At 36.3% G+C, this 13,246-nt stretch overlaps 1 protein-coding gene across 4 annotated transcripts in view; it reads left to right on the plus strand.

Annotated features, from left to right (window-relative positions):
- The window catches only part of hip1.L (huntingtin interacting protein 1 L homeolog), a 67,160-nt gene that overhangs the window by 18,855 nt on the left and 35,059 nt on the right, over positions 1-13,246 (plus strand). For all 4 annotated transcript variants that reach the window (XM_018246326.2, XM_018246327.2, XM_018246325.2 and 1 more), the window contains exons 4-10: positions 213-355; positions 918-974; positions 2,727-2,807; positions 3,281-3,357; positions 5,756-5,817; positions 10,322-10,462; positions 12,913-12,970. In XM_018246326.2, the coding sequence (XP_018101815.1) occupies positions 213-355; positions 918-974; positions 2,727-2,807; positions 3,281-3,357; positions 5,756-5,817; positions 10,322-10,462; positions 12,913-12,970 (619 nt within the window). The remainder of the gene's footprint in view (positions 1-212; positions 356-917; positions 975-2,726; positions 2,808-3,280; positions 3,358-5,755; positions 5,818-10,321; positions 10,463-12,912; positions 12,971-13,246) is intronic.

Genomic DNA, 13,246 nt, shown 5'->3' on the forward strand with positions numbered 1-13,246 from the left:
TTGAAAAAAGTCTTTATTTCTGGGGAACAATCTAAAAACAACTGAATTGGAAAAAGTGTTTGGAAGGTGAACCACCCCTTTAATATCTGTTCATGGCACCAGCTATTTGCATCTGTTGGTATGAGTTAAACAACATCATCTATGGGTCCTTGGTTTTTTTTTCTCTTCTTCCTGTTTGTGTTATTACGTTCTCCTTAATCCTGTATGTTCACCTTGCATCTTGGGAACACACCATGAGAAGGGAGCGCAGACTTTCTGGGTGGCGGTGAACCGCCTCCCTCTGTCCAGTAATGCAGTCCTGTGCTGGAAATTCTGCCATGTTTTTCACAAGCTTCTGAGAGACGGCCACCCCAGTGTAAGTAGAGATGAGGAACACCTATTAACCCAAGTACTCTTGTACCCACCATAATTTTACCATTACCGTTTAAGAACCATAACATTTAACATATTTGTTAATGCAATGTCTGAGTTGCTTCATAGTTTGTAAGTGCTTCTTCTGAGGACACCTGTAACTAAATATGAGGTGAATGTGGGTCCTCAAAATAGCAGGTAGGTGCTGGCTCCAGTAAGAAAGGTCTGCCTGTTTGGAGACATGTACAAACAAACGGACATCTATATCTGGTTCCTGATATATATATATACCAATTATCGTAAAGAAAACACTTTATTGTGCAGTGGAATAGCAAGCCAACAATGTGCACAGAACAACATAACAATTCTGCAATAATAGTGAATTGTGTAAAAATGGAAAAACTAAACAGAAACTTAATATGACTTTGAATAAAATGTGACACAACAAATGTTATATATTTTCTTGTATTCAATATGCTTTTTAAAACTTTGCCAAGTTAACGTAAACTCTTTTTTCTTAAAAATGTGAATGCTACAAATAATATCATATTTGGCCTCACCTACAGGTTCTAAGGGATTCTCTTCGTTATAAAAATGAACTAATTGATATGAGCCGAATGTGGGTAAGTTTCATGTAGTTCAAATAATCTTCTAATTGTACTGTTTGGCATTGCTTTAGAATCATCTTTACTACATTAGTTTTGGCCTGGGGGAGTCTATGGCCCTCCAAGTGCTACCACCTCAAGGACCTACCACCCTATCCACAGAGGCCCCCCACATGACTATTCACCACACACCCCAGAAAACTTGTACCGCAACTGATACTTCCATACTGGGCAGGCAGCAGGCCCATAAAGGCCCAATCCACATGGTTTTCTCTCAGTGTTTTGCTAAGAGGCTTTCAAGGGTTCTGAGCATGTTAATGTGGTCTGTTTGCCTACAAACCTGATAAATTTTATCACCAATAATGGCTATAGGCCCCTCTATGCAACCAATCACATTGCATCATTACATAGCACAAGAGTACTTCTTAGCAGTGCAAACATTTCTTAATGCAGGAATCAGAATTGATCAGCACTGTAGCATCAGCTTCTACTATAGCATATGTTTTAGTTAGCTTAGTTTCTCTGAGTACATTACATAGTTACATAGTTAGTTAGTTAGCATGTGCAGTCTTAATTTCATTCTAAAGTTGGCCTAATAAACCTTGAGGAGCTGTTATTATCACCTTTCAAAGCATGGATAACTCCAGTTACAGGGCTGATGAAATTTTGGGTTGTTGCTGGAGTTTCACTATATACAATACAGCATTTCTAGCTATATTGTTTTTCAAGATGAAAAGGGTGGTTCAATTCAAGTTTACTTTTAGTATGTTATAGAGTTACTAAGCAACTTTTCAATTGGCCTTCATTTTTTTTACTTTGAAATATTTCCCTTTTTCTTCTGATTCTTTCCAGCTTTCACATGGGGGTCACTGACCCATCTGAAAAACAAATGCTCTCTAAGGCTACAAATTTATTGTTACTGCTACTTTTTATAACTCCACTTTCTATCCAGTCCCTCTCCTATTCTTATTCCAGTCTGTTATTCAAATCAATGCATGGATGCTAAGGTAATTTGGACCCTAGCAACCAGATTGCTGAAATTGCAAAGTGAAAGCTGCTAAAAAAAGCTAATTTTCTTGAAAACCAGAAATAATAGAAAATGAAAACCAAATGCAAATTGTCTCAGAATATCACTTTCTACATCATACTAAAAGTTCATTAAAAGCTGAACAATCCCTTTCACCACAAGTTCCTTATGTCAGTTTCCTTGGTTTCATCAAGAAAGCCAGTTCCTTTTTTCAGAGAATTGTAAGGGTCGTTCTCTAGTTCAGCTTCAGGGTGTGTTGTGAAAAGTCTTTAATAGATAATCACAAGTAAAGTAGTCCTGTAAAAAAGTTATTTACAATAAACTGTTATTTAGTAAAAGTTGTATAAAGTTTGTTTCTAATAAGAGGGTGCTATTGTTTATTGCTCGCTTTTCAGACTTTTTTATGAATTACAGTATATGAAAACAAGATGCCCTGGTCCATGAAGCAACTAGTCAGAATTTGGCTTCATTGTTCAAGTGTACAAGACCAATCAAACCTATATACACAGTGGTTGTTGTAGGAAAAATCCCTTGTTCATGATGACAAGGAGAAGATTCTAGATCTGAACCAGGAGCACCAAATTAACTATGACACCAAATTATTTAACACCTGTAGTTACATACATACATATCTTTGTATTACCTTATTTTTAGGGTAAATTACCTCATTTTTTAGTTATAGTTTACCTTTAAACTATGAACATATTTCTGCTAAATACTAGACTGATCTATTTTTATTTCAGGGTCACCTTAGTGAAGGATATGGACAGCTGTGCAGCATCTATCTCAAACTTCTGATCATTAAGATGGAGTTCCATACAAAGGTAAGTTACAGGGTTACAGTGTATGTGAGAATCAAACATAATAGTGGCTTTCACTGTGTAATATTGTAGTTCAGGGAGCCCCAACCTTTTTCACCCGTGAGCCACATTCAAATGTAAAAAAAAGTTGGAGAGCAACACAGTCATGCAAAAAGTTCCAGGGGTGCCAAATTGTGGGCTGTGATTGACTTTTGGTAGCCACTGTGTGGACTGGCAGGCTAAAGGAAGCTCAGTTTGGCAGTACATATGGTATTTATGCAACTAACATTTTCCTCCAAGCCAGTTCAAAAATAAGCACCTGTTTTGAGGCCACTGGGAGCAACGTCCAAGGGGTTGGTGAGCAACATGTTGCTTGCAAGCCACTGGTTTGGGATCACTGCTGCAATTGCCTTAACATTCAGGTGCTGCTTTTAAGATCACCTGCACACTATTCGTACACACAGTAAATTTGTATTTTTAACATTTTCTGCCCTTAGAATCCACGTTTCCCTGGAAATCTACAGATGACTGACAGGCAACTGGATGAAGCTGGGGAGAATGATGTAAACAATTTGTAAGTGTACATCTAAGCATAGCTTCATTCACTGTAATGTACAACATCAGTTATTACCCTAAAAGTGAATTGTCACCTGTTTTAGGGCTGGTGATTTTGTTGGAAGGTTTGTTGGGATGATTGGTTGCAAATAAAGCTATGTATGTTTCTTTAAAGCAGTGTGTTACTATGGAGGGGGTTTCCAGAACTGATGGCTGATACCTGGTGCTGCTACTTCTTTATGCACCGAATCCACTATTTTGGATTCGGTTGAACCCCCAAATCCTTTGTGTAAGATTCGGCCGAATACCGAACCAAATCCTAATTTGCATATGCAAATTGGGATTTGGTTTGGCTGGGCAGAAGGATTTGGCCAAATCCTGGCCGATTCCCGAACTGAATCCTGGATTCGGAGCATCCCTTGCCAGAACTACCATACCCTGTTTTAAACACACACTGGTTCCCTCCATAGCCTCCCCAACTATTAAAGGGGTCTTGTTCAGGGCCCATATCAAACCTGTTCCAGTGCTTTAAATAAAGACTGGTGGTTTTGTGGCAAAACTTTTGTACTGTAACACTATAATGTGGCAAAGCCTCCTGCAATACATCAAGTGACTTTTATTCACATTTAGGGGGTTGTTTATTAAAGATTGAGTTTTTCAAGGGTACTTTCAGCAAAAGTCAAATTTTTTTGGGTTAAAAAAAAAAAACTGTCCCGAAGCCGAAAATACTCCTGTCTTGGTCACGTAGAAGTCAATTTGAGGTTTTTTCAGTGGTTTGCACTCGAAAACTCAATTAGATTAGAATTCTAGCTATTCAAGGTTTTTTTTTTTCAGCGATAACGCAATCAGTTCAAGTATTAAAGTTTTCCCCACAGATTGCATACATTCAAGTTTTTTTACATTCGGTTTTTTCATAAATAAGTAAATATTCGAGTTGTTCGTTTATTGGAGGTAGAAAAAATCTCACAAACTTGACCTTACTTAAATAATCCCCTACGTGAAAAGAGTTGACCAGTATGTACAGTATTTGCCCTTTTCTCAGCTGTTTCTCAGAAGGAAACCACAATTTCTGTTGTTCCATTTAAGAATGCAAATCAGCTTACCAAGTTAAATAAAAAAGAACTTTTAAAAAACAATTCCAGGGGGAAATATTAAATGCTGGGCTTATGAACATGTGATTTGTCAATGCAGTTGGTGCAAGTATGGCAGAAGGCAGGGCATTTGGCATAAAATGATTCTGGCATGTAATGAGTTACCTGAATTCTAAGTTCTTGTCCCAGGGCTGGTTTGCATTTACCTAAATGCTGTCTGATGTTCTGTTGCAGCGGATCTTAGCACTGCTAGATATAAACAACCACAAATAAAAACTTGCTCCATCTCTAACTAAATTACCACTAAAGCTTTTTTTTTAAAAGTCTTATTCATGTGCTAACGTTATGTAATAGAGAAGAAACCAGCTGTCCCCACCTATTATGTTTAAGTCCATATATTCAATTTCCTGTACTCTGTTGTCTACTACCACATGTAGCAGAAACATTATGTAAGTAAAAATTATGTTGGTGTTGCAAGATTTTCCTTGCGCTTAAAAACCACAAGAAATTCTACAGAAGCAGTGGTTGTTGCTTAGAGGGCGGGAGCAGGGCCCATAATAATCGGAAAGTGACCAGATCTTCTCACAGTATAATGAGAGAGAACATAAAACTAAAAAGATTTTTCTGTGCACAGCCCTGTACCTGGCATAATTAAGAATATTTCAGGGGTGGAATGCTTGTCTCATAGCTATTGTAAAAGGGAGGGGGGTTCAGCAACACTGTTGGTCCTCTTTTAACATTATCAGCAGATACTTTACACCCCAGGCAGCAGTTCTCTCCTGAATGTACACACTGACACATTTCTAAGCAAGAATAACCTGCTAGCCCTCTCAAGTGGGCAATAGGGTGTTTTAGCCCCACAATTTTGGGCTAATAATACAATGCAGCACCAATGTTCAGCCCATTTGCTATTGTCCTAAATCTGAGAGTGCACCTCACTGTTATTTCAGCATTAAAGGGGGTTTGTCACACTAAGAAATCATTTCAAATTCTTTTCTATTGTGTTTGTCAATCAAAATAAACTTTACTTCCACTGTATATTTTATTTTAATTCCTTCAGTCTTGTAATTCACAATCACAACAAGAAGGGAGATCCCATTGTGTGAACACTGTATATATGATTGACAGCTGAGATTTTTAAATGCCTTTTTAACAGGTATGGATGTTTTAATAAAAAAAAGGGGAGCTGTGTTTAATTTGAAGGACTTTTAGTATACAACTTTTTATGTCCCCTTTAAGTGTGAATGCTTTCTTTAATGAATGCAAACTTCTTTTCTTTCATAATGTGTTTAACATTTTATCTTGTGTTTGTCTCTTTTGCTACAGTTTTCAGTTAACAGTGGAAATTTTTGATTACATGGAGTGGGAGCTTAATTTATTTCACACAGGTAACAGTGTTTTTCTTCATAATTGAGAACTGAAAAAACAATGTTTTTATATGTCTTTGGGTACAACTACACGGACGATTCTTGTGAGTTTGTGCCGGATCCGAGGCGCTGCACCAAATCGCAGGCGTCAAGTCGGATGCGACGGAAAACAAGGTAAGAAATACAAATGTTGGATGGTGTCGCAGAGTTCATCCGACACGACACGTCTGTCGGATGCAGACGCAGCATGCAGCCGTGTCGCGTTGGACAAACGCTGCAACACTATCTGACGTTCCTATTGCTTACCTTGTTTTCCTTCCCATCTGACTTGACGCCTGCGTTTTGGCACAGCGCCTCGGATCTGCCGAAAACGCCTGCAAATCGTTCATGTAGTTTTACCCTTAAAGATAGGATACTATGTATGTAAAGTAATTGTTTTAACATATATTAACATATGTTAATTTTAACATATACAAACAGAGGCCAACTGCCTGGGTGCAGGTTTAAGAAAAATGTGTATAAGGATTGGAAAAACCGCACACACAGGACTTGTATGAATGAAAGAAAAACAAAATTTTAATGCAACGTTTCGGCTCTGATACTAGAGCCTTTTGTTTTTCTTTCATTCATACAAGTCCTGTGTGTGCGGTTTTTCCAATCCTTATATATATATATATATATATATATATATATATATATATATATATATATATATATATATATATATATATATATATATATATATATATATATATATATATATATATATTTATTTATATAAGACGGCCCCAGTTAAGGAGCCGAAACGTTGAGAATAAAACTTCACCTTTATTTTTCAAAATGAAGTCCTTGGAGTGCGGCTTGTTTGTTCACTGCATATTAATGTGTTGACCAGCACCCAGGCAGCTGTGGATTGTTAAGAGTGCACCAGCTAAGCATATTGTGTGTGTGTGTGTATATATATATATATATATATATATATATATATATATATATATATATATATATATATTAGCTTTCTTTAATAAAAGTTTATACTTTCATAAGCCCTGAGAGTGCTATATATATATATATATACACACATATACGCAGCATAGTAGGACAGTACCTACAGGTATTACTACTGTGTATGTAAAGTGATTTTTACAATTTTTTTAAACAACTATATATATACCTATTTCAAGTTGTCTTATAATGGAATTTATTATAATATACTAAATGCTAATTATAAGGTGAACTTTTCCTTTAAAGGGGAAGTTAATTAAAATGACATTTGCTCAGAGGATTCATCTCAGTACAGTTTTCTTGCTTCTGATCAGCTGGTTTAGATTTACCAGAAATAGAGTTTTACAGTTTGCAGAATAATTAATGGCAAGCAATGCAAAATGAAAGTAGAGAAATAGGTTTCAAAATAACTACCATGGTCAGGTTGAGGAAATAACCACATTTCATTGGTAACCAGTGCTGCTTCTGCTTTGCTTTATGTGTACTTTAAAGGAACAGAAACAGCAAAAAATGTAAGTGTTTTAAAGTAATGAAAATATCATGTAGTGTTGCCCTGCACTGGTAAAACTGATCTGTTTGCTTCAGAAACACTACTATAGTTCATATAAACAAACTGCTGTGGAGCAATGGCAGAAATTGAAAGACGGCTATATGGCACAGGTTAACTAATGGATAACAGATAACATCATTAGACAGACAGAGCTTATTTGCTATCTGCTGTGTAAACTGAGCCTTTTCTCCTTTGAATGGCTGCCCCCATGGCTACACAGCAGCTTATTTATATAAACAATAGTAGTGTTTCTTAAGCAAACAGTTTTACCAGTGCAGGGCAACACTGCATTATATTTTCATTACTTTAAAACACTTTTATTTTTTGAAGTTACTGTTCCTTTAAACAATTTCATTCATTGTGCGTAATCAGTAGGCTACTTATCAGAGTAGGGAATCAGTTGGCAAACTAGAGCTAATGAAGCAAAGAGAAAGTATACATGGTTATAGTTGCAGTGCTTGGAAATGTATGTTCCAGGTCTAAAAATTCATCAGTCTATCAGCAAGCAGCATTTACTTGTCACTTTCTTGAAAACAAATATCTAATTCGTTAATAGCTATGCTGTGCTGCTGTGTTGACCAGCTGGCTGCTAGGGTGCTGAGTGTTTGATGCAGGAAGCATCACCGGATGCATGTCTTTACAGTTCTCTCGCTAATCATCAGTGGTCAGATATAAATCGAAACCAGCTGACCGGATGCGAAAAAACTGTGCTGAGAAGAGTACAATAATTTGCTTTTAATTAACTTCCCTTTTAAACTAAAAGTTCACCTTACAATTAGCATTTAGTATATTATAATAAATTCCATTATAAGATAACTTGAAATTGGTATTATATTTTTCTGCCATTCATATAATTCACATTTGTATTCTGCAGCTCTCCAACAAAAATGCAAATTGCTTATTCTTTGCTGAAGTCACGTCACCTAGTGACCAGATGTTGTTTGAATGTCAGAACGAAGTGTGTATAGTTGAGGTCCTAAAATTAATGAAAATCAGTGAACCATAATTCCAAGAAAAATCTGCATCTGGCTGCTAAAAAGCCACGTGCACAGGCTTATATGCCGTGACCTGAAGACAAATCAATAGCTAAGTGCATAAAAGGCACTTTATGAGTATTGTTGGCCAGAAGCCCATTTATATATTGCTATTTATATTGCTGTTGCAATAAATTTTAGTTGTTAGTCAGCATAGTGTCTTTGTGTATCACTGTTTATACATATTACAGTTCAAAAGAAACCCCTTCTAGAGTAAGGATAAAATTAGGTGTAGTCTTTGGTTTTATCTTTATCTTAGTGCTAAATTTCTGTTTTCTTGCACAAATATTATAGTGTGTCAACAAGTTTTATAATAGATTTAGTAAAACATTATACACTGCAAGAGGCATACGTTTAATGGGGTTGTTCACCTTCCAAACTCTTTTTTTCAGTTTGTTCACCAGACTTTTTTCAGTTACTTTCCATTTTTTTTTAAACATTTTTTACAGTTTTTCCAAAATGTTCCTGTCTCTGGTGTTTCAATCTGTCAGCTCAGTAATTCAGGTGCAGTTTCTAAACTGTTACAATTTTGCAACATTTAGTTGATACATTTCTCAGCAGCATCTCTGGAGTATTAGCAACTATTGTATCAATTCTAACAGCTGCCTTAAATGAAACTCAGGGATTCTGCTCAGCAGGGACAAAGATAACTAATGTATCAATTTAGAACAGTCAGCGACTCCCCCTCTCAGAGCAGCTTTAGAAAGCCATAGGGTGAAAAATGAAACTTTACACTTATATTATCAGAACTGTCAAATATAGAAATTAGAAAGTAATTGGAAAAAGTCTTTATTTCTGGTGATCTATCTGAAACCAACTAAATTGAAAAAAGTGTTGGAAGGTGAACTACCTCTTTAATATATATATATATATATATATATATATATATATATATATATATATATATATATATATATATATATATATATATATATATAGACAAATACAAGATTCCTCTGCACTCAACCCATTATCAATATATTTAAGACAGAGACATTTTGTGCATGCTGCTACTGAAAAATGCCTTACCCTTTAAACAAAACAGGGACTGTTTGTCCATATATTGCAATATATTTAGGCATTTTTCAGTAGCAGTATGCACAAAATGTCTCTATCTTAAATATATTGATAATGGGTTGAGTGCAGAGGAATCTTGTATTTGTCTATATGTATTTTGTGGTCACACCCTCATTGCACCCCCGCCTAATCATTTTAAAAACTAGTGGTGAGCACAACTTTCCCTTGTTTGTTTTATATATATATATATATATATATATATATAATATAGAAAGAAAGACCAGCAACACCAGGAAAATTTCAATTTTTTGCAAAATCCTGGTGTTGCTGATCTTTCTTTCTATATTCTATATTTCCTTACCGTGCACCCAGGTATTGTTTCCAGACGGAGTGCTGTCCACAATTCAAATATATATATATATACAGCACCCTGCTTGTGTAGCTTGCCCCGGGTGCACGGCAAGTAATTCAGATATTTCATAAAAAAAAACTAGCAACACCGGGATATTTTGTGCATCAAAATTGCTGTTCTTTTTCTATGAAATATATATATATATATATATATTGTGTGTATATATATATATATATATATATACAGTATATATATATATATATATATGATAATAATGATAATGTACCCCCTACTGTAATTTCTAAAGATATTATGTCACCGAGGAGTTATGTGACCATATACAGGTCACATAACTCCGAGGTGACTTCAAATATCTTTATAAATTTCAGTAGGGGGTACATTATGCAATATAATCTACATTTTGTGTGAAATGTGGGGAGGGGGGTGGAGGGGTCGGCATCCAATTTTGATCGCCGGCATCCAATTCTGGTATATATATATAATTTAGTTCTGACAAAAAAGTACTTATGTACATAGCTCATGCTCACTCTGATCTTGTTCTCATAGTGTTTAAATCTCTGGACATGTCACGCTCGGTTTCTGTTACTGCTGCTGGCCAGTGCCGACTGTCACCTCTAATACAAGTCATCCTGGATTGCAGCCATTTGTATGACTACACTGTCAAGCTGCTCTTCAAACTGCACTCCTGTGAGTAAAGACAAAATTAGGTTAATGTTCTAAAGTAAATGTCAGATGGTATCTACAGTTGTTGTACATTTTCAGTCACACTTAACATTGATAAAGGTCAATATTAGCTGCCAACTTAGTTCCGTTATCTGAGCTTCTTGGTCCATGTATGTGGGCAAACACCCTTGGCCAGAAATCTTTCAAGCATGTTTAAAATCCTGTTGTGCTTATATAGGCTCCTAGTATGATCCAATTATTGGCACAGGGTCTACTTTTGCCCGTTAGGGCAAGAATACCATTATAGGCAAAGTAGTGAAAACAGCAAACAATTTGAATTGTTGAAGAGTTGTACTGCCTTTTGCCAACAGAATTATTGTAATCCCGACTGTAATTCTCCCATGATAATTATAACCATTCTCAATTATTTGTATGTTCTCACTACCTATACCATAACAGAGCCACCACCAAGTACTGTATAGCACTTGCTATAGCCAAGAAGATTTCATGCTGCAGGGAAAGCACTGAGGATCACTTATGATTGCAAGTGCAGTGTACAAAGTGCAATTTTGGATGCAAATCATCCTGCAGCATTTTTTTCTCATAATACAGGCCATGCAGGGAGTTGTGCCCTCAACAATAATGCTTGATTGCGTCAACAGCCCCTTGGGTTAACAAACATTGGATTGTGATTCCTTTGGCAAATGTCTGCTGCAACTATTGATGCAATCTGCTGTGGAATCCCTGAAATTACCACAGCGGATGGTGGTAGCTGCAGGGTTCCAAAGCACTGATAGACACAATTCAGCAGAGGAGGCAGGGAACTTTTAATTGAAACAAATTAAGAAAAAAAAGATATTTGTATAATTTCATATACATACAGTATCTTGCACAGTACTGGTGAATGTACCACTAACAGAAGCTTACCTTGCAGACCTCTTCGAACCATACAACAAGTATTTAGCTCACAATTGAGTTTTCCAGTCTCATTGGAACACTATAGAACACACTGCCAAGACAAAAAGTACCGACTGCCAAGTATCTAAGTGCTATGTGTAAATGTTAAACAAAAAATGATTAGCAGGGGCACCCACACACTTTGCTGTGCTTATTTGGTTCTGGTCCCTGCCTACATAGTACCTCCATATAACAATACCCATGGAAAAACAAATTAAACCATCATCACTAACAACTAGAGTTGGAAAAATATTGCTTATCCCAGCTTTTAAATTTTACTGTGTCTCATATTTAATAGTTATATACTGTATATGCATTGTGCCTTTTAAGGAAAACACAACGAACGCTAGGAAATGAACCTCTCTGACTTCTATATCCTATGTGACAAAAGCTATGCAATGATAAGATATTTCTACTTATTGATTTAGAGGAAGGTAAACAGGAAATCTCATTTCAGCTTTAAGTTCACTCTTACCAAAAAGCAAATTCCTTCCAGTAATTTTTCAGACGTCTTCATAATCAATATCAGCTTCTTCAGCATTAACTATTTCTCAATGTTTGTTTATAAAACAAATCAGGATATTTAGGTCATGTAGTCTGCTTTCTGTGTTGCCTAATGTTCGGACTTATATAGAATTAGCCCTTTGGGTACCAGAGGAATTTTGAAAGGGCAAAATTCTGAAGATATATGGTGCAAATACTTATGGGAAGGCCTGTTTATCAAAAGTATTTGAAAGCATAATTCAAATACAAGAGTTTTAGCAAAAAAAAAATCGTTTTGCAGCAAAAATTTGAATTGAAATGTTGATGAATCGCTCCCTTGGTCTATTAAACAAAGTTCACTTTAGGTTGTGTGCTTGGGCATCCACTCCCATAAATTATGAACAGCAAAGAAACAATTATATGCACACACCTAATTTAAGTGATTCTGACATGTTCCAATCAATAACTGGGCCAGTTGGAATATTCTTAGGGCTCTTACACACGGACGTTTGTGCGCTTCCCTACGTTTCACTTTCCTCCGTTCAGTCGCAGGGGAGAGCAGGATTAGACGCACTGAATTATTGTCACTGGGGCTGTACTCACACAGACGCATGTAAGCATCAAATGCAGGTTGGGACGCAGCATGTTGAATTTTACCTGGGACGCTGCATACATGCGTCTGTGTGAGTACAGCCCCATTGACAATAATTCAGTGCGTCTACTCCTGCGCTCCCCTCTGGCTGAATGGAGGAACGCGCACCGCAGGGGAGCGCACAAACGCCCATGTGTAAGAGTCCTTAAAAAAATAATAATGCACACCTTTTTAAAAAGTTCTAGTGATACAACCCTATCATTTGGTAAATTCTTGTATCACTTTAAACACTCACTTTGACTTCTGTGAATTTTTTTCTTTAAACAAGCAAAAGGTAAATATTTGCACTCACAACTGAAATTAAATTAAAATACATGCTGCTATTAAGGAAGATTGCATGGGAATACATATCTAAACTCCTATGAACTTGCTCAATTTGTAGGCCTTCCAACAGACACCTTACAGGGACATCGAGATCGCTTCATGGAACAGTTCCAGAAGTAAGTAATGAGTATTCGGTCTACTGAGCGTGAATAGTTAATCACAAGGATGAAAATCGAAACGCTTGCTGAAATGACTCTATTCAGGTTATAAGCTGTGGGCACCTACAGTCCAGTTCTTTGAGAAAGCATTTTGCTATTAAAAGTAATTGACTTTAGATTTACCCACTTTGAATGTAAATTGTATACAGCTTTCCACTGTGCAATATGGTGCATCTGGCTTGTGCATGTCTGCTTGGGACTTTACCTATATGCTTAAACACGTAGCACTTCTCA

Source organism: Xenopus laevis, chromosome 2L (assembly GCF_017654675.1).
Source record: "Xenopus laevis strain J_2021 chromosome 2L, Xenopus_laevis_v10.1, whole genome shotgun sequence".
In the NCBI taxonomy this organism is placed as follows: domain Eukaryota; kingdom Metazoa; phylum Chordata; class Amphibia; order Anura; family Pipidae; genus Xenopus; species Xenopus laevis.